The sequence below is a fragment of the Dromiciops gliroides genome, chromosome 6 (assembly GCF_019393635.1).
Source record: "Dromiciops gliroides isolate mDroGli1 chromosome 6, mDroGli1.pri, whole genome shotgun sequence".
In the NCBI taxonomy this organism is placed as follows: domain Eukaryota; kingdom Metazoa; phylum Chordata; class Mammalia; order Microbiotheria; family Microbiotheriidae; genus Dromiciops; species Dromiciops gliroides.
This window is the reverse complement of record NC_057866.1, coordinates 106,776,768-106,804,763: the sequence shown is the minus strand read 5'-3', so window position 1 is coordinate 106,804,763 and position 27,996 is coordinate 106,776,768. Positions and strand designations below refer to the sequence as shown.

Genomic DNA, 27,996 nt, shown 5'->3' with positions numbered 1-27,996 from the left:
AAAAAACCCTTGAGCCTTTTCCCTGATTCATTGCTTCCACTGCACAGACAATATAATAAAGTTTTTTTTTTTTTCCCTCTGTGGCTTCTTTCTGTTTTCCCCCATTCAGTTTGCTTGCCTTTCCCTGTTTTTTAGATTGTCTTTGCAGGACATCTTACCAGTTCCTAGGGAATACTTTGAGGAAAGTAGGAAGCAATTCCTCCTTAATTTTAGCTGTTAACTCCCGATGGCCTTAAATGTCACCATCAACAATCTCAACACAATAGCTATTGGACTTCTCCTACACTGTGTCTATGCCCTCACAATGCTAAAGCTGATCTTTTCATCCTGGGTATCCATCCTACAATGATCCTAATTAAGACTAAAGAACTTGTTTAAAAGGCTTCTGTTCTAAGAGATTATGTAAAAGACAGAAATGCATGCTAAATCTTTTACCTTGAGGAGGTGATTTGAAGAATGACTGTTTCATTCTTGTATGATAGCCTAGGTTACCCTTACATGAAATATGTTGAATGTTCTCCATTTCTGGGGTCCCTTTCTTCCATTACTTTATATAACTCTCTTCTTCCTGTCTCCTCCATATCTGAGTTTGGTGTTGAGAAGGCTTTGCACAAAAAAAAAAAAAAAAAGGCAAATTACCTTTCATACTCCTCAGGCACATCCTTGTATGCCAAAATGGGGGAAGCGGTGCCATCAAAAATGTGACTTCTATTCTTTCAGTATTTCCCCGTTTGGGCCATCTGACACCTTTCACATACATTGAATTTGAAAGCCATTGGAACTTGTAGAAGTAACTGTAAATGCTAATTCAGTAATATCAGTTTTACCTATGGCTGTACATCAAGAACCTATAATTGAAAAAAACATTTTGGGAAGGTAGTGTGTGTCTGGTTGTCTGAAATAAGTCTGGAAGGAATATTTACTGTTTTCAATGTAGTTTCATATTCTTTAAAAAAAAGATTGTTATTGCTTTTCCTTTTAATCATTGAAACCAATGCTGCTTAATACACATTGTAACTGTCTTGTGTTCTTTAAAACCTTTTATGATAGTTCACCAATTTTATTTCTAGGCTAGGGGTTTGTTTAAAGATCATTAGATTTTATTTGTCATTAATTTTGAAGGGATTCTCAAGATTGTGTATCCTATATGTTGCTTTAAAATGCAGCCCTGTGTACCAATTTTTTTTAAGTTGGATAGGTTCAGCTGTTAAAAAGTGGCTACCCAGTTTTCAGTTTGGAGGGAAAATAGCTGTTTCTTTTAAAATAGAGTGATATAATCTGTGCACCACTGTACTTAGACTGATTTGTACTTTGTTTGGACCACTTAAAATGAATAATTGCTATGTAATTTTGATAACTAAGTCAAGAAGACACAGATTCATGCATTAGCCTTTCAACTTGTGTATGGATTTATTTTCTTTTTTGGATATATGTTGTAAAAAATCATATTCTCCAGTGCAATATTTGTTAGAAAAAGTTCGAGTCATCCTTTGTATAGATTTGTTTTAAATTTGATTAAACAGAAAATCAGATAATATGTGATGTTTGGTGTAGCTTTCTGTGGAACTCACATTTGATGGTGACAACCATGCTCTTGTACACCAACATTATAGTTAGGAGAGGATTCTTTGTCTAACCTCAGGATTCCTTTTTACAATATTCTTGACAAGCTGATGATATCCTGACTCTGCTGGAATACTTTCAGGGATGGGAAGCTCAGGACCTCATAAATCCATTTCATTGTTGGAGAGGGTCAATCATAAGGAAACGATTTTTCACGTTAAGCTGAAATCTGCTTTTTTCTAATTTCCCTCCTTGCTCAGCCCTTTGGAAAAATGCAAAGGATTCTATTCCCTCTGCCACAGGACAATTAGAATAACAATCTCCTGAGGGCTGGAAGGGAATTCAAAGCTTGTGTAGTCCAGCCCATAACTGAGCAGCAACCCTCTTTACAATATTCCCAAAGGTGGCAGCTAGGTGGCTCAGTGGGTAGAGCACTGGTCCTGAAGGCAGGAGGACCTGAGTTCAAATGTCACCTCAGGACACTTACTAGCTTTGTGACCCTGGGTACGTCACTTAACCCCACTTGCCTTAAAACATCCGGGGCCATCTCCAGTCATCGGGATATAGATCTTACCTGCCCTCACTCAAGTCCAATTTAGTGCAAGTCATGACATCACCCCTATGTTATGGTCCGCTGCGAAAATGAAGGATAAACAATCACCAAAGGTGGTCTTCAGCTTCCACTGAAACACACTGCTCAGCAAGGCAGTTCGTTCCCCTTTTGGACGATAGCTTTGTTAGGATTCCCCCCCCCCCCCCATATTAAGGCTGTCCTATCACTCTTTAGCTTTGATTCATCCAGGGATCACCCCTAGTGCCTTCAACTCCTCTGTGAATGAGGTGATTTTTTTTTAACGGCACTTACCTACCTAGTAACTTCTCCCTCCCCCCCCCCCCCGCCGCCAAGCGCCCCAGTAACTTCTTTACAGAGCAGTAGAGCTCAATAAAACTGGGTTGAATGAAGCCCTTCCGAGATCCAGAGACAGAGGGCACTTATTGATTTCTGTATTTGGCAGGGTGAGGGCAGTTTCTCCCCCGCACCCCCACCCCATTCCCGCCCATTGCTGTGGGTCTGCCCCTTCCTGGTAGTCGGGGTTCCACCCCTTGATGATAGAAGCGACCTGTTTCCCTCCGAACAGATCCGAGCAAGCCATTTTTCTATCCGTCTCCCGGGGAGGCTCCGAACTTCCCAGCCTGCAGTCACAGTCATGGTCGTTCCTGGTCACTGCCTGGCATCCCTTGCGGTATTCTTAGGATTGCTCCTGGGATTGTGTGGGGCCCAGCACGCGCCAGGTAGGGAAGGAGATGGGTTCAGAGGACCGGGGGAGGGATTACGTTCCCAAGGCAAGCAGGCATGATTCAGGAAGTGTGAGTGGCCGCAGGCCACCCCCGGCCTCATGGTGTTCTTTGGGCCGACAGTCTTGGGGATCTCTCCAGATTTGTCCAGGCGGGATGGGCAGCCTGCTATTCTCTTGCTGAATGAGGTTGGCCGCTTCATCTCATGCCCCTTTCTTCCAATTCCTTGAATGCACAGACGGTTAGAGCTGCAAGATACCTTAAGAATCATCTAGCCCAATGCCCCTCCCCCGTCCCCCCTTTTTTAAATAATGAAAGAAACGGGTCCAGAAGGGGGGAACAGGCGACAAAGAGAGCAAATACCAGAACTAACATTGGAATCCAGATCTTCCTCGGGTCCCCCAACTCTCCTTCATGTGAAGCTATTCACGAATTAGTGATTCTGTCCTCGCTGGGCCAGTATTTCGGAAATCCTGGGCGCCTTCACCCAACGGCTTTAGACTAGATGAGCTCGAAATTTGTGACCTTGGTTCCTTCATTTACTGAGGAGAAAAATGAAGTCCAGAGAGTTTTCACACTATATGGCAGAGGAAGGACGTGAGCCAGCTTTTCACCATAGCTCTCCTTCACTTGCACTGGGCAGAAACTGAGCTCTGGGGCTATGTTCCAAAGAGACTGGGGATTGAGCCCTTACTTCAAGCAAGGGAGTTTACAAGCCAGGAAGCCCAGTAGGACAGGGAACAGAGCAGGCCAGGTCTGGAAGCCCTTGGCTGGAATCCTGGCACTTTTACTTCCCGTTAGAACATGGGAAAGTTGCTTTCTGTGGTTTTTAGCTTCTCCACAAAATGAGTTGGGGAAGGAGGGCAGGCGTGTTTATTAGATGATTCTAGAGTAATCCTTTACAACTCTGAAGCCTAGATGAATCAAAGGCAAGACTTCCGCTTTTGTGCTGACAATTACTAAATTCTAAAACACCAGGGCCCACAGCCTTATCTCTGATAACTTTTGTGTTTTATCCCACGACCTCAGGAGCTTGAACCACTGAACCGGTGCTCCTTGTGGTCTCTGTAGACCCACATCTCTTTCCCTGAACTCCCTCCCCTCTCAGGTCCTTGTTTGTAGTTTTAAACCTGGAGCCCATAGATGAGCCCAGGTTGGGGGAGGTCTGTAAACTAGGATGGGAAACCACCCATCTTTGTTTCAATATAATTGGTTTCCTTTTTAACTCTTGAACTTTTTATGCAAGTAAAAACATTTTGAGAAGGGGTCTGTATGCATCTGAAGGGGTCCATGACATTAAAAAGCTAAAGAACCCTATTTCAGAGGGAACACTGAATCAAAGCAGTCCTCTATGATTATAGTGCCTGGAAGGTAGAAATATCAACCAATTGGTAGCTTTGGCTAGCAAATTTCCACCTCCTGTTCCTTTAATCTCAACGTGTCAGTCATACACCCTGGGGAGAGACCCTTCCCTTGCTACTTCTCCTTATGTTTTCCAGCACTATTCAGCTCAATGCTACCACTGCCCTGACCCTTCTCTGTTTCTGACCCCTTCCATTGTGCTCTTTGGAATGCTCACTCCATTAAGCATTTATTAAAGTATATTAGATATTAGTAAAGAGAGAACATGTGGAGTTCAGAAAGTTCAGAAGCCCTACATACCTATGACAGAAGAGTCAGAACAAGGCACCCTCATCACCTCGGAGTCTCAGGCTAAAAAGAGGAAGTTCCTGTGCCTTTGAGAGCAGAAGTTACCTCTGGGTCCAGATGAGAGGTGGCCCCTCCACACCGCTCCAAGCTAATTGGCTAGCATCACCCAAATCCATTGGTTCTCTGGACTTGAGGGCGGTCCATGGAATGCTCATTCTATTGTTAATAAACTGCCTTCCATCCCCAATTTCTTATTTTCATACTCTCTATTTTCTGCTCCCCCAAACCTGGCTCTCTTTAGAAGACTCATACCCCTGACTTCCCTTTCTATCAATGATGTTTCTTCTCAAGTCTTCCCTCATACCAAGTCAGGAGGGACTGGTATATGTTTTGCCTCTTTTAGCCCCAACACTTGGCAGCTGTCTCTTTTGAGGTTAACTGAATGAATGCATGAATGAGAAAACATTTATTTTATAAACATACTATAGTATTATATATTATTTTTATAAATCTACTATGTGCCTTCAAAAAGCTTATATTCTAAAACAAGATGGCAACACAGAGTTGCGAGTGGTGAGTTGTCCTGGTTTGGAAAGGGCTTGGAAGTGTGTGATGGCCCAGGTTCTGGTCAGGATAAGGGTAAGCCTCACTTGTTGGGGCCCCAGGGCAGATGAGAGGAGGATGAGTGGAATGGCCAGAATGGAGGCACCATAGCTTGGAAATAGCTGGGAAGTGCCATCATCCAGCCCAGATCCTTGATGCTTTAATCTGCTCGCCTCCAAGTCACTCTCCTTCTTTCCCTAGAAGAGTACATGGCCCACAGTTTTTCTTTCCAACCCAACTCTTGTCCTCATCCTTGGGGACTGCAATGCGATGACTATGTCTCCTCAAACCCCTATAGGGAGATGGATGATAGATGGATAGAGAGGAATAGATGTTATAAATGACTAGAGAGAAAGATGGATAGAGTTAGACAGAGATGATAGACTGGTAGATAGAGCATTTATTAAGTTTTTCCTGTGTGCCCCACACTGTGCTACTGTGCTGGGGGTACAGAAACAAGACAACAAGGTGGGCTCTGCTCTGGAGGAGCTAGCATTCTAATAAGGAAGGCGAAACATGAAAGGGACCATAAAGTGCCCCTGAGGGGGCCAGAGTGGGCCAGAGGGTGAGCCAGAAATGGAGAGGGAGTGAGTCAGTAAACCAGGCATCATGTGCCTGTATTAACTCTGAGTTTATCAAACTCCTTTCTCCCATGACCTTCAGACTCACTCAACCTTAGCCACTGGCAAGGATGGTCACACCTTAGATCTCACCCACATCCATAACTGTGCCACCTCCTTCCATGATTTTTTTTTTTTGCTGGGCAATGAGTGTTAAGTGACTTGCCCAGGGTCACACAACTAGTAAGTGTCAAGTGTCTGAGGCTGGATTTGAACTCAGGTCCTCCTGAATCCAGGGCTGGTGCTTTATCCACTGCACCACCTAGCTGTCCCTCCTTCCATGATTTTGATCTCAGAAATGACCTATTGTTTTTCATCCCTCCCTTAGTCTCCTTCCATCTCAACCTATTCTTTATCTTCACAGTGACCTTCAGTCTCTCCATCCTTCCAGTACTTCCAGTCAATCCTCCCCCTCCCCCCTCACTTTTGTCTCTTCAGTGTTGACTCTGGGGTTGAGACAACGTCCAAAAAATGAAACAATCCTTGCTCTCAAGCAATACAACTTAATTTTTAAAAATCCAATCTTACCTGGGCCCTTGCTGCTGTAACTTTTATTCCTCCTTGATTTTTGCTATTCTCCTCTCCTCAGTGGCTTCTCTTCCTATCCCAAACCTTCATGCCTCCTGACATCTCTCTCTTCTCTTAGCATGTGTCCTTTCATCCTACTTTCCTTTAAAAACAAGGGACAAAAACTGAGAAGTTCCTTGTATCCCCCATTCTCTACCTCAAGAACCCTGTACATTTTTTTTTGGGTGGAGGCAATTGGGGTTAAGTGATTTGCTCAGGGTCACACAGCTAGTAAGTGTCTGAGGCCAGATTTGAATTTGGGTTCTCCTGATTCCAGGGCTGGCGCTATATCCACTGTGTCGCCTAGCTGGCCCATCTCTGTAAATTTTTACCCATTCTCTGCTTTTTTGCTTTTACTTTTTGGGGAGCTAAGTAGTACAATGGATGGTGCAGTTGGCTGGGAATCAGAAAGATCTGATTTCAAATTTGGCCTCAGATACTTACAAGCTTTGTGACCCTGTACAAGTCACTTAAGCTTTGTCTGTCTCAGTTTACTGAACTGTAAAATTGGTATAGCAATAGCATCTACCTTCCAGGGTTGGTGTCAGGATCAAATGGGATCCTATTTGTCAAAGCACTTAGCACAGTGCCTGGGAAATAATAGGTATTTAATAAATGCTTATTCTCTTCTCTTCTCTCCCTTCCCTTTCCCTCTCCTTGCAAAGGCCAAACCCTTGATCTGTACCTTCTATCTGTGTAATTTAAATTTCTAAATGTAGGTTCTAATCTGTCCCCCCAGTTTTGGGAGGAAACTGACTAAAATCACTGATAAACAAGTTTAGGTTTTTAAGGGTTTATTGAAAGATAGTAAGAGAAAGAGAAAGATTGAGAACAGAATTCCTACAACCTGGCAATCCTATCTTTCCTCCATTCCCCTGTGAAGCCCTACAGAGTCTAGCCTCCACCACAGCCAGGTCAGGAACCAAAAGAGTGCGAACTCCTCCACCAGCATCCGCTTCCTACTTTGTGTTCCTCCCAGAAATGGGAAGCTCCTCAAGTTGATTGGCTGGTAGCCTTGATAGACAGCACACATGAGCAAATGTCACTTCCTGACGCCAAAGAAAAACCACATGGCCTTGCCCTCAGCAGACTTCTCCTCATGGTGGAGCTTTCCTACAGTAAGTCTTCAGCAGGTGGCGTCATTCCAATCACTACAGTCCCCCCTTTGTTTCTTCAAGAAACGGGATGTTTCCTTGACAAAACAGTAAAAAATAACAGAATATAATACCCTATGCTAACTAACAATATGTTAATAACAATATAGAAAAGGGAGAGAGAAAAGTTTTGTTCAGAGGGACAGTCCCTCATGGACACGACACTTTGACATTGGTCTTCCAGAGGGAGGGCCTCTGCAAGTATATAATAACAGAAGGAGAAAACAAAATCAACAAAACAAAACTGTTCATCTGAAGTCTCTGAATTCTCTTGTCTTCTTGGAGTGGTAAGATGTCATCTCTGTTCTGGAAAGCTGGACTTTCTTCTTTAGCTGTTTGAGCTGCTGGATTTTTTTTTCCCTAATCCTTAGCATAGCATTGTCAATGATCAAATTAATACATTCCATTACATTCCCTTCCTTTATATAATAGAGGGTTGAGGTAGTTATGCAATCTATAACACTTCTTACCACCATGTGTCTGGATCAAAGCCAAATTTAGTAATGTGTTCATCACACCTGAAAATGTTATGGAAAGGTTATCATACCACATCTCATGGTTTCAAGGCAGCCAGTGATTGTGCTAGGCCACAGGTAATTAGACTGAGTGAGACAAAAAGAAAACAAGTTCAGTTAAATTAGGTTATTTTAGGAGGGAGAGAGGAAGGAACTGGACTGTGTCTAGAAATTGTGCTCTACATAGTCACCATCATAAGCAAACCATTGACTCATGTATATTCGTTTCTCCTTTTATTGCATGTATATTCTCTCCAGGGCCTGCATCAAACTTACTGTAAGTTAGTCTCTGAAATGATAAGTTTCCATAATTCATAAATCTTATATTAATTTCACCAAAGACAGTATGATGGTAAAAATGCATATTATCCTGCATAACTGAGGATATACTTGTAATATATACAATAATTCCAAACCATACCCAGAGTATAATGATGTATAAATGATAAATGAGTCTAAATAGTTGATTATATTAGATATTATTACATAATCTTCTTTTAGCAAGTAAACCACATCATCTTATACATGAATTCTCTAGTATAACAGTAACAGATACTTAAAGTGGTAAGCAATTTATGAAAAAGAAATAATGCTTCAATCAGCAAGATTCAATATTCAATATGTTCATTGATAAACCAAGCAATAGGTTTCAATAACCTTTTTTTAAAAACAGAATCCCATAAAAAAAACTCATTAAAAACTCATGTTTCTCTCAAAAAAAAAAAAAAGAATTGTGGTAGCTTCTGAGGCTGGAGGGCCACACCTACAGCATATACTTAAAATGTCTTTGAAAAGTCACTTACTTTACAAAATTGAGTTAAAAAAAGGCTACTGTCTCTCATTTTCAGGAGTTTGTCCAAACCATCTTTCCCTCTCACTGAATCTTATTTTTCTTTATTGTGGATCTTTTCTCAATGCCTACAAACATATTCAGGTCTACTCCATCCTTGAAAAACTATAGTACTGGGCTCTGTCATCCCCTCACACTATCCTCCTTTATTTCTATGTTTTCAAAATTTTAAAATATATTTTTATTGATATCTTTACATTACATATGTTACATTAAATTACATCCTTATGAGCCACATATTATTCTAGTTTCTGGGGGTACAAAACAAAATGAGAAAGGCTCTCCCCTCAAGAAGTTTATGATCTTTAAAAAACTTTTTATTTATAACTTTTGTTTTTATAACACCTAAATTTCCCAGTATATTCCTCTCCTTTTCACTTCCCAGACAGCCATCCCTCATGACAAAGAATATTTTAAAAAAGGAAATAAATAAGCTGAACAAAACTAACCAACACACTGTCATGAAAATTTCTAAGTCCATTGAAGAAAAAGAAACAACAAAGTCTCCAAGCCATAGAAAATAGATTTATTGAGAGAGGGCCTATCTCACAATAAAGCCAGTCTCAGGTCTAGGACCCAAAGACCCCAAGTAGTGTCACTCAGTTGCTTTTATACCCCTCCCACAATAGAATATACCCCACATGGTACATGTACATAGGTTTATCATCAAGATTTGCTAGCCAACTTGCTAGCCACTTGGATTATCCAGCCAATTTGCTAGCCACTTGGATTATCACAATCTGCCAATTTGAATTGCTGAACTCTTAGTACTGAGGTGGAATCAGATGATTGCTAAAGGCACTGTGATGAAAGGATGATGGCTAGAGGCTACAGATGATGGCTAGAGATGGTTGGAAACAGATGATGGCTAGAGATGGTTTCTAGCAAGACTTGATGATCATATGGCATTGGAACTTGCTCTACTAGTATCTGTCTTACTTTACAAGCTACTAAAGAATACCAATAAAAATACCTAAATATATTAAAATATGATTTGTAGGTTAAATACTGATTATTACCATAGTTAAATCACTTTTATTTAAGGTTGGGGAAAATCTCACTCACAATACAATGAAAAAGTCAGACATTATATGCAGTCTCATATTACACATACATAGGCCCCTACCTCTTCATTGGGAAGAAAATGAAAAGCAAAGCAAAGCCTTTTATTTAAACATATAGGTACAGTTAAACAAAACAAATTTCCACATTGGCCATGTCCAAAATTGCACATTCTAGAGCTTGAGTCTTTAATCTTTTTGTCAGAAGGTGAATGGCATGGTTCACTATTGAATCTCCTGTATTTCTCCTCCACTTCATCTCCTCCCTTCCATCCTCTTCATCTTCTAGAAGAATTATTTATACACACTATCTCATCACTCACCCACTCAGTTCCTTGCAATCTGTCTTCTGATTCTACCACTGAACTAAAACTGTTCTTTCCAAGGTTTTCAGTGAACTGTAAAATCTGATAGTCTTTTCTTAGTTCTCATATTCCTTAATCTCTGCAGCTTTTGGTACAGTTGATCATCCCCTCCCCCTCCCCACCACCCCTTTGGCTTTTGCACATTTCTGTCTCTTGGCTTTCCCTATGATTAACTCTTTATTCCTTTGATGTAGGGCAAGATCATAGATTTGAGGACAGCTAGTTGGCATAGTGAATAGAGCACTGGGTTTGGAATCAAGAAGACTCATCTTCCTGAGTTCAAATCCAGCCTCAGACACTTACTAATTCTGTTTGCCTTATTTATTTCCTCATCTGTAAAATAAACTGGAGAAGGAAATGACAAACCACTTCAGTATCTCTACCAAGGAAACACCTAAATGGGGTGATGAAGAGTTGGACAGGACTGCTTCTTTAACGGGTGCGGGTCAGGACTTTGTCCTAAGCTCTCTTTTCTCTCTTTACACATGACCTGTTAGAGATCTCATCAACCTTCATGGGTTCAAGCAGATACTTGACATGATTCTCTCTGTAGATAACTTTCAAATCCCTTTCCTAAACTCCAGTAACCACTTGTCAATGACCTGCCATATATCTTCTTTTTTCCATATAAATATTTTATTTTATTATTTTCCAGTTACATTTAGATGTTTTCAACATCTGTTTTTATAAGATTTCTAGTTTCAATTTTTTTTCTCCCTCCCTTCCCCCTCCCCAAGACAGCAAGTAATCTGATGTAGGTTATATATGTACAATCACATTAAACACATTTCTGCATTAGTCATGTTATGAGAGAAGAATCAGGATAAAAAGGAAAAACCTCAAAACCCCACCGACCACCACCACTACCACAACAAAAAAAAATATAAATAGTATGCCATATATCTTCTTCTGAAAGTTTTGAAGGTGTCTTAAATTCAAAATGTCCAAAACAAATCATTATCTTCTTCTTTCCCAAGGTGCTCCTCTTCAAATTCCTCTATCTATACATAGATACTTTTTATTAATGTAAAAAAAAATCCCTCTATGCCTTTCATTTGTAGAGTTTTTGCCATAAATGAATGTTTATTGTATTTTGTCAGACTTTTTCAACATTGAATGTAAGCCTCCTGTTTCTATTCAGGGCATCACCATTCTCTCAGTCAACTAGATTTTAGTATTTTGTAGTCATACTTGACCCAATTCCATCCCATTCAATTTGGCAAGCACTTATTATATACCAGACACTGGGGATACAAAGTCAAAACCAAAACATTGCTGGCCCTACAGAAGCATAAATTGTATTAGAGGAAGAGGTTGTGAACTCATAAATAAATTCATCAACACACACATGTACACATGCATGATTATATATGCACACATATCATGGCACACTGCATTTACATGTATATGTGATTATATACACACATGTGTGCATACGTGCACATGGGCACACATAATATACAACACATGTACTCACACACGAATGCACATATAGGCACATATACATACATGTGTATATGTGTATACAACACATGTGCAATATGTGTGTGCACATGCATGTATATGCATATGTGTATACAACAAACACGCGTGTATATGTATGCACACATACATAAACACGCACAGGATTGTCAGTAGGGAGGGTACTATTACCTTGACAGGATGGAACAGGGTGGAGTTTAGGGAAGGTTTTTCATGGGAAGTAACAGGAGTTTTGAAGGAAGCTAGGGATTCTAATTGGCAGAGGTAAGAAGAATGGCATTCCAGGCATGAGGGCCAGCCTGTATGAAGGCATGGAAACTAGAGAGAGACTAGCCCTTTTTGTCGATCCAATGTCCATTCAGTTGACCTGAGCTAAAATCTCATCTGATCTCACACTTAATAGCTGTGTGAACCTAGGCAAGTCATTTAACCTCTGCCTCAGTTTTCTCATCTGTCAAGTGGGGATCATATTACCATCAAAAATCATCATAAAATGAGGCAATTGGGATTAAGTGACTTGCCCAAGGTCACACAGCTAGTAAGTGTTAAGTGTCTGAGGTTGGATTTGAACTCAGGTACTCCTGACTCCAGGGCCAGTGCTCTATCCACTGCGCCACCTAGCTGCCCCAAGTGGGGATCATATTAGCACCACCGCCCAGGGTTGTTGTGGAGATCAAGTGAAATAATATCTATAAAGCACTTTGCAAAGCTTAAAGTGTTATTCAAATGAGATAGCTATCTTGTTAAAACATCTCTTGCATCTAGACCCTTCTCTACTTTCATACAGCCCTTCCCCTGGTTCAGGCAGTCTTCACTTTGTACCTGGACTACTATAAAAGTGACCTAAGCAGTTGTCTGCTCCTGTTCTCCCCACTCTCCAGTCCATCTGCTACACAGTTGCCAAAGGTTCTGGTATGATTGTCACTTCCTTGATCAAAAACCCTCAGTAGCTCACTATTACCTATAGGGTAAAATATAGTCTCTTTAATCTGGCATTTGGAGTTCTCCACCATTTTTCTTTTCTTTCCAGCCCTATTTCCTACTCCCCTGCATGAATTCTATGTTCTAACCAAACCAACAAATAGTTCTTCTCTAAACTCCATCTTCCATTTCCCATCTCAAAGCATTTGCACAAGTCATTCCCCAGGCCTGGAATCTTCTCCCTCTCCTCTGCCTCAGACTCTTTGTTTTCCTTCAAGGTTTATTTCAGGTACCACTTTCTCCTTGAAGCCTTTACTGATCCTCCCAATTCTTAGAGCTCCTTTCTGCTTTCATTTTCCTTGTATGTTATGATATAACATCTTGTTTTAACAAGATAGCTATCTCATGTAAATAACACTTTAAGCTTTACAGTATAAGCTAGAGGAAGGCTAGGAACTTTTGCTGTATTCTGTTAAAAACTGTCTACTGTTTTTATTTTTCATCTCTAATATGTAGCCCAATGTCTGCACCTAATGGTTGCTTAATAAATGCCTTCTGAATTAAACTTGCTCCATCTTGTGATTCTATCACCTAGCCCTCTGTTTGCCACACAGGAGGCTGATGAGTTTTGTATCAGCTCACATTCTGTCCACCCTCATTCTTGTAGACACCCTGGAAGTGAAGATGGATGGGGAGGTTCAGATTGTATCCCTCAATGCAAATGTCACCATCCCCTGTGAATTGTCTGGCCATGGTTCTAGAGCCCTGGATGTCAGCATCATTGGAATCAGGTGGTTCCTGAGAAGGATGGACTCTGACAAGGAAGAAGAAATCTTTGAGTACAATGGAGGAAAACGGATTCCAATCAGACCAGGAGCCGATATCTCAAAATCAAATCTGAGTCAGGGAGATGCCTCACTCCATCTGTCCCATATCCAGGTTCAGGAAGGAGGAGAGTACAGGTGTGAGATGATCATTCCTCCTAGGAGAGCCCAGGGAACAGCCAGGCTGGATGTGGTGGGTAAGTGAGAAGGGATCTGGCCTCTAGTGTTTTCTGTGTGTTGGATGGTTCACAGTTGGAGATGTCTGTCTGGTCAGAGGGTGGGGTGGGGTGGTGGACTATATGTTAATTGATCAGTCAATAAGTAATGATAACTTCCATTTCTAGAGCCCTTTGAGATGTACAAAGAACTCTTGACAAGCCTATGTAGTGTGAGCAAAGATTACTATCCCCATTTTACTGAGGAGAAAACTAAGGATTAGAAAAGTGATTTGCCCACATTTATAAAGTTATCCAAGCTGGGACATAAACCCAGAGCTTCTAGTTACTGAAGAAACTTTCTATGGTCCTCACCTTTCTCTGTTGGCTCATCTTGCCTTTCTTTTACTAGACTTTTAGCTCCTTAAAGTGGGGCACTGTTTCCAGGCTGCAGTATCCCAAGCTTAAGAAATCCCAGGTGGTATGATTTAAGGAGAATCAGGTTCTTCCCTTGCCCGGCCTGTTTCCTGGTCCTAGATGACCCCAGACCAACTTGCCAATCAACCAGCTTTGTGTGTTGTGGTTGTTAGCTCCAAGGAGCCTGTGCCCCTCCCCCACCTGGGCCACTTCTACTCGAGCCTACCACCTGGTTCTCAGTATGGGTGTAGAATCCAAGTTCTGCCTTAGCACTAGCATAGACCCCTGTGGTCTCTCCCCTGCCCAGGGCTCAGCCCACTCACCAGACTGTGAGCTTAGTTCCAGACGACACTGGCGCTTCAGCTGATTCAGCTGATTCAGAGGCTCTGGGGGTCTCCTTCTCTGGTGAGGACTTCCTGAGACTGGATCTGTGTCAGGGTGACTGTGAGGTTGGGCCCGACTCCTGTATCAACACAGCAGCTCCCTCCTTCTTACCTTCCAAGCTGTTCTTGGTTAGAAGATGATTTCAGCACATTCTTCTGTGAGTTTTGCTGCTCTGGGCATTTTCTTATGACCTTATTTGGATGTTTTTTGGAGTGATCATGTCATGAGTTTGGGAGCTCACTGCCTTTCCTCTGCCATCTTGGCTCCACCAACCCAGAGCTTCTAGCCCCCAAAGTCTATTGATTTTTATTTTTATTTTTAGTGAGGCAATTGGGGTTAAGTGACTTGCCCAGGGTCACACAGCTAGTAAGTGTTAAGTGTCTGAGGCTGGATTTGAACTCAGGTACTCCTGACTCCAGGGCCAGTGCTCTATTCACTGTGCCACCTAGCTGCCCCCAAAGTCTATTGATTTTTACCCTGTACCTCAACCCAGAGTATTTATTGAGTCCCTACTGAGTACAACTCATGAAACTGTCTAGTAATGTGGGCTGCACCTTGGAGTGGCTGCAATCTTCCTGAATAGAGCAAGTGCCTACCTGTAGGAAATTCTGAATGCATGGTGCATTGAAATATGGAGCAGGGAGAGAGGTTCCCAGGGACTCTCCTCAGTAGTTATGTCTTTTAGTCTCTGTGATTCTGGGAAGGAAATTTCTACTCTGGGTATTTCTATTTCTTTATCTGTAAAATAATCCAGAAGAATAATTTTTTCTTACCTTATCCTGATTCAACATAGGTGAAAACTACCTGTGTGTGTGTGTGTGTGTGTGTGTGTGTGTGTGTGTGTGTGTTTTGAAGTGTGGGGGTAGATACCCTTCAATGCAAAGTGGGATGATGAGAAGTGAATCTTTTGGAATAGTGTTTAGCACAGTGCATTGCACATAGTGGGTGCTTAATAAATGTTTATTGATTGACTGACTGACTGGATTCCAAGATGTCCTTAGCATAGCCCAACAATGCATCCTATCTCCTTACAGCTCAGCCCTCCAGGATCCTGTTGCCATCAGAAACTGTAGTGGAGGAAAAGAAAGCATATCCTCTGGAATGCATCGTGACAGGCTTCTACCCTGAGTCGGTGAAAATCATCTGGAAGAAAGTGATCCCAGGGATTCACTTTCAGGATGTGGAGATTTCTGAGGGCATCTGCATGAGCTCCATTAGGAACAATGATGGTACATTCAATGCTACCAGCTACTTTATTCTACACCCAATTTTGGAAGACAATGGAACCATCTACCAGTGTGTGGTTGCTCATAAATCGCTATTGATCCCATTGCAGTACAGTACTACCTTGATTGTGACAGGTATCTGTCCTCCCTCCTTTTACAGATTCTTAAATTCATTGTAGTGAATCCTATGTATTATTCTTGCCCATTAAAAAAAAACTAGTCTTAATTTTTATTGAATGATGGAATATACTTTATATAATTTCTTCTCTTCTCCTGTCTTTTTCCTCTTTGCCTCCTTTCTTCTCCTTTTCTATGTTTCTGTCATCTTTTGATTCATCTCCCCCTTTCTCCTCATTTCGCCTATTCTCTTTTTCTCTTATTTTACTCTGCTCTTCTGTTCCCCTCCTCCCCTGTTTCCATCCTTGACTCTTTTTCTCTCCTTTGCTTTATTGTCTCTCTTCTATTTCCTCCTTTTGGTCTTCCTCCTTTCCTCTTGGCTTCTCTGTCCTTGTCTTTCATATTGATAATTGATCACAAAAATCATTGTAGTGTATGAAGTTGCCACTTAAAATTATTCTAAGATTTGTGTCATACTGAAGCGGGAAATTCTACCACAGACTACATAAAGTTCTTAGTATGTGAGGGAATGGCATCACAGTCCAGGCACATGGGGACACAGCAGCTGCCACATATACACCAGGTTTTATTAACCTATTTTATATATTAAAATTTTGACCATGACCAATTTCCAAGAGGACTTTGGGGAATATGTAGATTAAAGCAGAGCATTAAGTAAGATGTTGAGAACAAAGGTCATCTAAAGGAAGCAGGAGGATTAGATCCTACGAAGGACCTAAGAGGGACCAGTTCAGATAGTTGGGCAGCTGCACTGGTTCAGAGACACACCAATGGTAGTATGCAGAACTTTTCCTCAGGGTGAATGGTTTTATCAACTTAAAATAATGAATTTACGAGACTGGAATTTTAAAATTGGTTCCATTTTTAAGGAACATGAACTCTTATGGAGTAGAAAAACTGGGCTTAGTATTTAATTAGCAAGAATAGTTAGTCAATATAGAAAACTACCTGATGGTGTACTTCTTTTTCCCCATTTCACTATCCATATCCCAGTTGAGCTTTTCTTGGAAGTGACCTCGACCTCTCTCACCATGTGCCATAATGCTCATCTCCCTCATAGTAGATTTTTAGGAACTTGGTGTTTCTCTATAGGGGTTGATGTCCTGTGCTCTTTGTCTCTCTTTTTCTTTTTCTTTTCTTTCTTTTTTTTTTTTTGGTGAGGCAATTGGGGTTAAGTGACTTGTCCAGGGTCACCCAGCCAGTAAGTATCAAATGTCTGATGCCAGATTTGAACTCAGGTCCTCCTGAATCCAGGGCCAGTGCTCTATCCACTGCGCCACCTAGCTGCCCCTCTTTGTCTCTCTACTATGAGATGAAGTTCCAGCATCTCTCCCTAAGGGGTCTTGTGTCCTGCAGTTGTATCTTATTGTAGTAGTGGGGAGGGATGCCTTGGGTTCTCATCTACAATTTAATTAAATTATTTTCACATCATGAACTACAAAGTTGATTCGAGCATGTCTCTGGTGCTGCTTATCCCCAGTGACCAAGTTATTCATTCAATTAGCCACCAGTCAGACCCCTGCCTTCTGAGCTGGGTAAACTGGCATGGAGCATTTTTTAGCTGTCATGGAAAAACTTAGAGAAATTGGAGACTTGTGTTTTTCCTCTACTGGGAGAGTGAAAAGTCAAGGACATACATTGGAAAAAAAGAGCCAGAGATGCTAGGAAGGGATAAGTTAGTCCAAGGGTGTATGTGAAAAAATGCCAACTTTGAGAGAGAAGGAATTGGGAGTCAATCCCTTGGGGATCCAGAGCTAGGGACATTGATACCATAGCATAAATGCTGGGTAGTTCTAAGCAAGTATCCTTCAAGGGTAGTGACACTTAGTGGTGATGATCATTGACGTAGTCATCTGATTTTTTTCCCTCCTTCCTTTTGCAGAGCTTGTAAAGGCTACAGATTGGAGGAAGATCATTATATACATGCCACTAGTGATGGTCTTATGTTTCTTTGTTTGGGTGTTGATTGAACCTTTCAGAAAAGGTAAGAGACTCTTTGGGATGATGAAGGGAATGAATACATTGGGAAATGTAGGTGATGTTAAATAAAAGATATTAATAAAATTTATTTAAACATTTAAAAAAAGAGAGGTAAGGGGCATTTCACGATCAGCAGGGTGGTCCCTAGGAGGAGTTAAAGGGACCGTAGAAGAAATGAATAGGGGTACTGAAGGAAATACACAGTGTTGGTGGCTATCAACCTTCCCAATGGAGGTCTTTCCTTGTATCAGAGCCTGCTCTCAAGAGAAACTCCAAATTTCATCCTAGAACAAACCCATGTTACACCTGAGAGTCTTTGACGTCATCACTTTTGGGAATATAATAGTGCAAATCCATCCTTATACTTCAAAAGGAGGCAGAGCTGTGTGGTAGAAATTAGGATTTCCTAAAGCATCACAACTAGATTAGGAAGATCTGAATTTGAATCCTGACGGTGATCTTAGCTTGGGCCATTCACTTTAACTCTCTAGACCTTAGTTCTTCATTTTTAAATGAAGATATTGGACTATTTGATTTCCAAGGTCCTTTCTACCAATGTAGGTCACTCATGGTCCCTTCACCGTTTAGTTGGTGGTCTTAGTACTCAACACTCTCCAGTGTAACATTGGTTTGTTCTTGAGTGAAATTATGAGTTTCTCTCAAGAGCAGCATCCAATGCAAGAAGAGAGCCTCCCACCCCCAGATAATAAAGCCTAAACTAGCTAGATCTGTTCTTTTCCTTTCTTTTTTTTTTTGTGGGGCAATGAGGGTTAAGTGACTTGTCCAGGGTCACACAGCTAGTAAGTGTCAAGTGTCTGAGGCCAGATTTGAACTCAAGTCCTCCTGAATCCAGGGCCAGTGCTTTATCCACTGCACTACCTAGCTGCCCTAGATCTGTTCTTAGATGAGAGATGCGCAGTTCATCCCAGACTTATACTCCAAGTCTTGCCAACTCAGAAGAACCATTAGTGTATATTCTGAAAAATCCAGAGTCAACCTTTCCACACTATGATACATACGTAAAGCCTTGGAAGAGGATTCTACTGGATAAATTTTAATAAAGGTAAGTAACTGCTGTAACTCAGATTTTCCTCATTTTACATATTATCAATAATTTTAAACCATGAGAAACAAGAACATTTCCATATATAAAGGACAGAAGAAGATTGGATATAATACCATGAGTTTCCTTTATGTGATACTTGTTTTTAAATTATATATGAAATTTTGGTAGTTTAGAGCCTAGCTTCTTAATCTTTGGGTCACTATCCCATATGGGGTCATGCAACTTAATGGGGGAGAGTCGCAAAAAAAGTTGGCAACAGTAAAAGGTTATGTTTACCTATTTTTGTTTTTGTTTTTGTTTTTGTTTTTGTTTTTGTTTTTGTTTTTTTTTTTTGCAGGGCAACGAGGGTTAAGTGACTTGCCCAGAGTCACACAGCTAGTAAATGTCAAGTGTCTGAGGCTGGATTTAAACTGAGTTCCTCCAGAATCCAGGGCCAGTGCTTTATCCACTGCGCCACCTAGCTGCCCTATGTATACCTATTTTATTAATCTATATAATCAAGGTCACATAAAAAATTTCTTGGACAAAAAGGAGTTGTGGGGGCAGCTAGGTGGTGCAGTGGATAGAGCACTGGCCTTGGAGTCGGGAGTACCTGAGTTCAAATCCAGTCTCAGACACTTAACACTTAACTAGCTGTGTGACCCTGGGCAAGTCACTTAACCCCAATTGCCTCACTAAAAAAAAAAAAAAAAAACTGGGTTCATATCAGGCTTTTGGCACATACTGGCTGTGTGACCCTGAGTAAGTAATTGAACCTCTCTAAGCATTGCTCTAAGACTTTAAATTGAAGAGGTGTCAACTTGCATTGGTGGAGAGAGCTTCCTCACCTGAGAGTTCTTTACAATAATGAAATTACAGGTTTCTTTCCTGTTCCTATCCCCTATTGTATTTCACACTGTCCTGCTTTTCCATGTCTACTTCTGAACTTCCTTCTGCTCTTTTACACATTTTTGTCAATTTATGTTTTTAAGAGCACTTTGCTTTCTAATTTGTCCCTCATCAGAGGTCTGTGAGGTAGATAGCAGATGTACTCTTTTTTCTTTTCTTTTTTTCTTTTTCTTTTTTTTGTGAGGCAATTGGGTCTAAGTGACTTGCCCAGGGTCACACAGCTAGTAAGTGTCAAGTGTCTGAGGCTGGATTTGAACTCAGGTCCTCCTGAATCCAGGGCCAGTGCTCTATCCACTGCACCACCTAGCTGCCCCACAGATGTATTCTTGGTCCTATTTTATAGATGTCAAGACTGAGGCTGAGAAGGATTAATCAGTCAATGTTTATTAATCTGTCAGGCACTGTGTTAGGGTTAAATTGAACACCCACAGTCATACAGAAAATTCATGAGATCTACCACTAGAACTCAGGTTTCCTGACTCTTTTTCTTATCTCTGGCTATCTCTACTGTATCCAAGAGGAAGGACACAAATTGAGAAGGGTAGGTGCCTGGGTGGCATGGGGTCCCTGATATCAGGCAGTCAGATCCAATGCATGGAATGCTTGGACCAGTGATCCAGGGGCCCAAATGCTTCTGTGAATCATCAGGTGTGCTTGGGCAAGTCACTGTCCCTCTCTAGGCCTCAGTTTTCCAACATCAAAAGTGGGCTAATGAGCTGAGGAAGGTGCATTTGCACAGAATTGCTGTGGCTCCTCTGACAGCAGAAGGATAGACATATGTATAAAGATCATTCTTCCTTTTCTCTTGGAGATGCAGAGCGCCTTGCCCATCCTTCTCCTACAGGCCCCAGGCTTGCCCCAAAACAAAATGGGTACAACCTAAGGTGGCATGAATTCTTTTTTTTAAAATTAAACATTTTATTTTTAATTTATTGAATAAAAACAAGCACTGCAAATCTATGTACAAATTGCTATTCCATTCAAATTTTTTCTCCTATTCCCCCCCTCCCCTGCCCTGCCAATAAATCCTCATTTTAAGGGACCTGGATCACATTAAACCCTCTCACTCTCCAGTTGTAGAAACAGAGGAGAGGAAGAAATTATTTTTTAAAAAATTAATAAAGTATTTTATTTTTTTTTCCGTTACATGTAAAGATAGTTCTCAACTTTTGTTTATACAAGCTCTCCAATTTCAGATTTTTCTCCCTCCCTCCCCTCCCTCCCCTCCCTCCCTCTTCCCCTAGATAGCAGGTAATCTGATATAGGTTATATATAATATATATATATATATATAAACACATAATAACATTAAACATATTTCTGCCTTAGTCATGTTATAAGAGAAAAATCAGAGCAATGACAACAAACCTCAAAATAGAAAAACATCAGCACCAAAAACAAAAGAAGTAGTATGGTTCATTCAGCATCTATACACCACAGTTCTTTTTTTCCCCTGGATTTGGAGATCCTCTTCCATCATGAGTCCCCTGGAACTCTTCTGTACCATTGCATTGGTGAGAAGAATATAGTCCATCACAGTAGATCAACACTCAATGTTGATGATACTGTGTACAATGTTCTTCTGGTTCTGCTCATCTCACTCATCATCAGCCCATGCAAGACCCTCCAGGTTTCTCTGAACTTCTCCAGCTCATTGTTTCTTACAGCACAATAGTAGAGGAAGAAAATCTTAACAAAAACTCATATCCAAGCACACAGCCCTTGCCCCAAGAATACAGCATGATGCTTCTGAAAACAAAATGATAATAATAACTTACTTTTCTGTCATGCTATCAGGTTCACAGAACTTTTTCCTCATAAAAGCCCCTGGCAGGGAAGTAGTACCAGCGTTATTATCTTCATTTTGTAGATGAAGAATCTGAATCTGAGAATTTGTTTGTTTGTTTTTGAAAATAATGTGGCTATACAGGGAGCTCACTGATCAGTTTGCATTTTATTTAATTAAAAAAATTTTTTTTTTTTGCTGGGCAATGAGGGTTAAGTGACTTGCCAAGGGTCACATAGCGAGTAAGTGTCAAGTGTCTGAGGCTGGATTTGAACTCAGGTCTTCCTGCATCCAGGGCTGGTGCTTTATCCACTGCTCCACCTAGCTGCCCCTGGGCCAGAGAATTTGTAGTCAAGTTCATGCATTCAGGCAATGGATGAAGAAGACTTGGAACCTAGGTCTTTGGACTCTCAGGCTACAGCTTTCTACTACTCAGCTCTGCCTCCCCACTCTGGACCTGGGAGTGAGAGCTCTGTGTTAGCCCCTGTCCTTGGTCCTGATGGGGTTGGGAGGTGGGTGAGGTGGGAATTCTCTGGTTCAGCTGTTTGATTTGTTTTTACCTTCCTTAGGACCACACATCTCCTCAGTGGCACCTGTGCTGAGCCCACTCCCAGCCCTTGAGTACCTCAAGCACCAGGAGCTGAAGACTTTCTACTTTGTGATTTGGGGATATAGGCCCAAACCTCTGACTCTGAAGCTTTTCCTAAAGACTGATCCCCTGGGTGAGGAAGAGCTTCTCTTTTGCCAGAAGAATCAGGGTGTGGAAGAGGAGGAAAAGCCAGAATCCATGCAGCTGATGGAGAGACAGACAGGGTTTACCTTGAGTCCTATGGTTCCAGTCCAGAAAGATAATCTCTTTGGGATATCATGTCATCTCACCATTCTGCCTGACCTGGCTAGGTTCACAGAAGCAGATCTCCTTCTCCAGGTAGAACATTCAGCCCTGAAGAACCCCCTCAGGAGAAAGATCCATCTGAAGGTCATAGGTAAGTTGAGGGTAGAAGGTCACTTTGTACTGCTTTCTAAGGGTTATTTTCGCATTTTCTGTGGCTTTAGAGTGTCTCAAACAGCTAGTGTTTAAGATAACCAACCTTGCCTCTTGGAGCTGGATAAATACAACCAAAAAATAAACAAGAAAGAAGTTAAGGAAATAAATAAAATTATTTTTAAAATTAGATATGATGGATCTCTGGAGAAAATTGAATGGAAATAGAAAGGCATTTCTCAGCAGTACATGGGACCTACACAAAAATTGACCATGTATTAGGGCATAAAAACCTTACAACCAGATGCAGAAAAGCAGAAATAGTAAACACACCCTTTTCAGATCATAATGCAATAAAAATTACATTCAATAATGGACAATTGAAAGAGATTAAAAATCAAATGGAAATTACATAATCTGATCCCAAAAACAAGTGTGTTAAAGAACAAATTATAGAAACAATTGATTTCATTAAAGAAAGTGGAAATGATGAGACAGTATATCAAAATTTGTAGGATGCAGCCAAAGCAGTACTTAGGAGAAAATTTATATCCCTAACTGCTTATATCAATAAAATAGAGACAAAAGATAACCATCTTTAAAGTCCCTGCTTTTTTTTTTTTTTTTTTTAGTGAGGCAATTGGGCTTAAGTGACCTGCCCAGGGTCACACAGCTAGTAAGTGTTAAGTGTCTGAGGCCGCATTTGAACTCAGGTACTCCTGACTCCAGGGCCAGTGCTCTATCCACTGCGCCATCTAGCTGCCCCCTATAACCAGCTTTAATGAGAAGGTAGTAATAGCCATGTTTTTGGGTTTTTGTTTTATTTTTGTGAGGCAATTGGGGTTAAGTGACTTGCCCAGGGTCACACAGCTAGTAAGTGTCAACTGTCTGAGGCTGGATTTGAACTCAGGTCCTCCTGGTTCTCTATCCACTGCATCACCTAGCTGCCCCTAGCCATGTCTTTGTAAAGAGAGAGAAGAGTCCTTCAATATATCCCAGCCCATTCCATTTCACAACTGTTTCATGGAATTGTAGACTTTTGAAGCTAGAAAAGACCTCTGAACTTACCTTTCCCAACCTTTACCCGAGGAAGAATCCATTCTCTCTCTCTCTCTCTCTCTCTCTCTCTCTCTCTCTCTCTCTCTCTCTCTCTCTCTCTCTCCCCCTCCCTCCCTCCCTCCCTCCCTCCCTCTCTCTCTCTCTCACTCTTTCTCCCTCTTTTTGCAGGGCAATGAGGATTAAGTGACTTGCTTAGGGTCACACAGCTAGTAAGTGTCAAGTGTCTGAGGCTGGACTTGAACTCAAGTCCTCTTGAATCCAGGGCCGGTGCTTTATTTACTGCACCACCTAGCTGCCCCCAGCCAGTCTTATTTTTAAAAAATAAGACTTTTTTTTCTTCTTTGAACATTTATTGTTGGGGAAAAAAGAAAACAAAAAAGTTTTACATTTACATTCATCTTTTAAAGAACACTTGATGTCAACAGTTAATGATTTTTATATAAAATGTCTATCACGTTTGTCAGAACTGTGTCATTTCTGGTCTGTTGCAATGGTTTGAACTTTTGGCAAGTTGGCAAAAAAGCAGCCATTGTAGTGAGATTCCTAGACCCAAGAAATAAATGAGCAGGGTTATCTTTTTTTTTAATTGACAAAACTGGTAAATAATCAAGGACTAGGGAAATATTACAATAAGAAAACTTAGCTTTCTTCTTTAGGGTTTCATTAAAAGTGACTTCTTCCTAGTTAGAGCCACTTCCTAAAAGCAAGGGTTTCCTCTTCCCCACCCACTCCTCAAAGACAGAAAGCCACAGGCTACCATGGGTTCCAAATGGCATTTCACAAAGATCAAACCACAAACACAACCCCAAAAATGAAACCGTTAAATGGCATATTTGATGTGATTTGCACATGAGCCACTGAGATTTCAACTTTGTCTCAGTCTAAGGCAACAAAAAATTACAGCTACTTATTTGGTAGACATTTCAAAAATAAAGATACCCAAAATGCCACAAACCTACCCAAAACATCTTGGCTTTGGTACAGCTACAAAAAGCTATCTGAAAATTTTTTCAAAAAAGACACTGGCACTTCAAAGGACCTAACGCAGGGGTGCAGTAGGAATAGGGGCAGGACTGCAGCAGGGAACTATTTACAATATTGCAGGCAGGTATGCCTGACAAGAACATACATACATACTCACACAGACTATAAAACAGAATTATTTTGACTGACCTTTTTGAAAGTGTCAAGTGCTAAAGAAGCCAGTTATCTGAAGGAAATAATTTTAACTTAGGAGTTAACCTGGAGATCTAGGGGCTAGATATTTCATAATTCTAGATCTTTCCAAGTGATTGCTGAATAATACTTATTTTTAAAAATTCTTTTATTATTTTTGCTTAGCAAGCTTTTATTTTCTCTCTCTTCCATCTCTATCCCAACTGAACAATAACAACGACCCTCATGACAAACATGCACAGTCAAGCAAAGGAAATTCACCTATTGGCCATGTCCAAATATGCATATCTCAGTCTGCATCTTGATCTATCACCTCTATGTCAGGAGGTGGGTAGCACCTTTCATTGTCAGTCCTCTGGAATTGTGGTTGGTCATTACATTGATCAGAGTTCCCAAAACAAGTTCGTACAAGTCTTCCCAGCTTTCTCTGAAATCATCCATTTTTTCATTTCTTATGGCTCAATAATTCACTAATCCAGTTAACTTTCTAACAATTCTTATTGTTGTTAGTTGCTTTTCCCCTGCTCTAGATCTCATTGAAGTCTGCCTTTACCCCTTCTACCTGGTTCTGCCCTCTAGGGCCAATTGAAATAAATGTAACCACTTTTCTGAAGGTTATTCCTTCAAATACTTGACAGCTGCCATGTCTCTCCCCAATCATTATCTTGTCCAGCCTAAACCTCTTCAGTTGCATTGATTGATTGATGACTGGCCTGTCCTATACTGTGCCTCTATTTTCTCTCTTCTGAAATCCTCCCCTCTTCCTAACTTCTCTATTACTATTGAGGGAGCCATCATCCTCCCACTTGCTCAGGCTTAAAACTGAGGTATCATCCATTACTCCTCACTTTTACCCCTTCCTTCCATATTTAATCAGTTGCCCAGTCCTGTCAGTTCTACCTTCATAACATTTCTTATATAAGACTCCTTCTTTTGTCCATTAGATTGTGAGCTCCTTGAGGGCAGGGACTATTTATTTTTGCCTTTCTTTGTATCCCCAGAACTTAGTATATGTCTGACACATTGTAGGTGCTTTTTGACTCCACAACATCTTGGGCGGTATAGACAATAAATAGAGGTCATAAAACCATAGCAATTTGAGCAGGAGAGATTTGAACAATCATTGGATCATATATTTAGAGCCGAAGGGACAGAAAGAAAGAGGTTATCTGCTCCAACTCTCTCACTTTCCAGATGTAGGAACTATATCTTTGAGAGGTGAAGGGAACACACAAATAGCTACCTGTGGAAGGGAGAGATCAGTCAGTGTGGACTGATGGTACATAGGAACTGTCCTTCATTCTGGGTCTATGTTTAGAGGCATGTTGTCACTCTCCCTTTCCTTTTGTTTTTTATTTTTAGGGGAGAGAAGGACCCTCCTGAGGTAAATTCATTCCATTTGGGGGGGGGGATTTGGTTTTTTTTTTGCAGGGCAATGAGGGTTAAGTGACTTGCCCAGGGTCACACAGCTATTAAGTGTCAAGTGTCTGAGGCTGGATTTGAACTCAGGTCCTCCTGAATCCAGGGCCAGTACTTTATCCACTGCGCCACCTAGCTGCCCCATCCCTCTCCCTTTCCATGAAGATTCCCAGCCCCACAGGATTCAGGTGTCAGGCAGGGCTCTCCCAACACAATGTATCCTTTCCTGTGTCCTGACTGACCCTCGTGCTCTTTTTCTCTTCAGTTCAGCCCAAGCTGAAAAAGATCCGGTGTTCCTCGGACCATCCTCAGCCTGGAGAAAGTGTGACCTTGACATGCAGGATCCATTCCTTCTTTCCCAGAGCTATCAGGGTGTCTTGGTACAAGGAGGGCAGGCTGATCCTGGAGGGCATCGAGACATCAGAGGTTGTGGATCCCCCAGAGGATGGGTTGCTCTGCTCCTGTACCAGCAAGCTGGAGCGCTCTCTTCAGATGGAGGACCTTGGGAAGAAATTCATATGTGAGGCCCAGGTGGAAGGGGGTGAGCCTGTGGAGAGGCACTGGGTCCTGTGACATTGGGTGAGTTCCTCCCCAAAGGGTGCTACAGGAACATGTGGTGATTCTGAAGGCACCCTCAACACTAATAAAAAGAAAGTAGGGGGCAGCTAGGTGGCGCAGTGGATAGAGCACCGGCCCTGGAGTTAAGAGGACCTGAGTTCAAATCCGACCTCTGACACCTGACACTTACTAGCTGTGTGACCCTGGGCAAGTCACTTAACCCTAATTGTCTCAACCCCCCCCCCCCAAAGAAAGAAAGTAGGATTCTGAGGATACATTTGCTTTGACCACTTGATTTACTACTATTAGGCCCCCAAAGACAAGGCCATTTTTAAACATTAGCATTTTTTTTAAAAATCAGTTTTTATGTCATCTGATTTTCTCCCTTATTCCCTCCTCCCCACTCCCAGAAATCTATCCCTTGCAGAAAAAAAATTAAGAAAAAGGAAAAAAAGGTAGCAGACAAAAAAATATAGTTGTAGCATATGTACCAGTCATACCTCAGTAAGACCGTTTTGGGCAAATGGCTAAACTAGGTTGACAGTACCTGATTGGCCTCAAACTCATTGGGAAATCAGGGAGTGTCTACCCCAAACTTGTGAAGACTTTTTCCTTGAAATGTGAACAATTCGTTCTAGTGGGCTAGGAAGGCTACAGAAGCAGATGCTGTTCCAAAATGAACAAATATTAGCTTTTTTGTTTTCACTTTAATATGTAAAATTTAGTAGAAATATGATCTGAATGACCAGAAATCCTGTTTGCATTAGGATGTTATTTTTCCTGTAAAGTGCAAATTTTAACAATTCAATTTGGGTGAGAGATTTGCTAGTTTTACAGAAGGATTTACTAACAAACTCAAACTGTGTTTTTCTATTTTCATGTAAATGACTGGAATGTTGAAAAAACTTGAGTTCCTAGGTTATAATCTATGCATGTATGTTACTTACAATATTGAATGTGTGTCACTATATATAAAGATGATAATGCTATGCAATTTTGAATGGTACCAGTTTCCATATGACAGTTGGTTGAACTATTTTAGTGTGCCGCTTAATTTTTGAATTATATTTTTAAAGTTGCATAATTAATTTTCTTGCAAAATAAAAAAATAATAAAAAAAGACTTCTTCCTATCCAAGAAATTTTGATGTTATACCATGCAACAGTTTTAAAATTTGAATAAGATCTCTTGTGCTAAAAAAAAAGCAGGTGATCCAAAACAATCCAAAGGAACTAATGAGGAAGCTTACTATGCACAACTATAGAAAGAACTGATAAGAACACTTGTG

General features: G+C 41.0%; 1 protein-coding gene across 1 annotated transcript; it reads left to right on the top strand.

The window, feature by feature from the left end:
* Positions 1 to 226: 226 nt before the first annotated feature.
* NCR3LG1 (natural killer cell cytotoxicity receptor 3 ligand 1) lies at positions 227 to 27,996 on the top strand. Its single transcript, XM_043972248.1, has 7 exons — positions 227 to 331; positions 2,580 to 2,856; positions 13,315 to 13,668; positions 15,462 to 15,788; positions 17,674 to 17,775; positions 22,081 to 22,497; positions 26,416 to 27,996. Exons 1-7 carry the CDS (start codon positions 227 to 229, stop codon positions 26,721 to 26,723), a joined length of 1,890 nt encoding a protein of 629 aa, XP_043828183.1. The 3' UTR covers positions 26,724 to 27,996.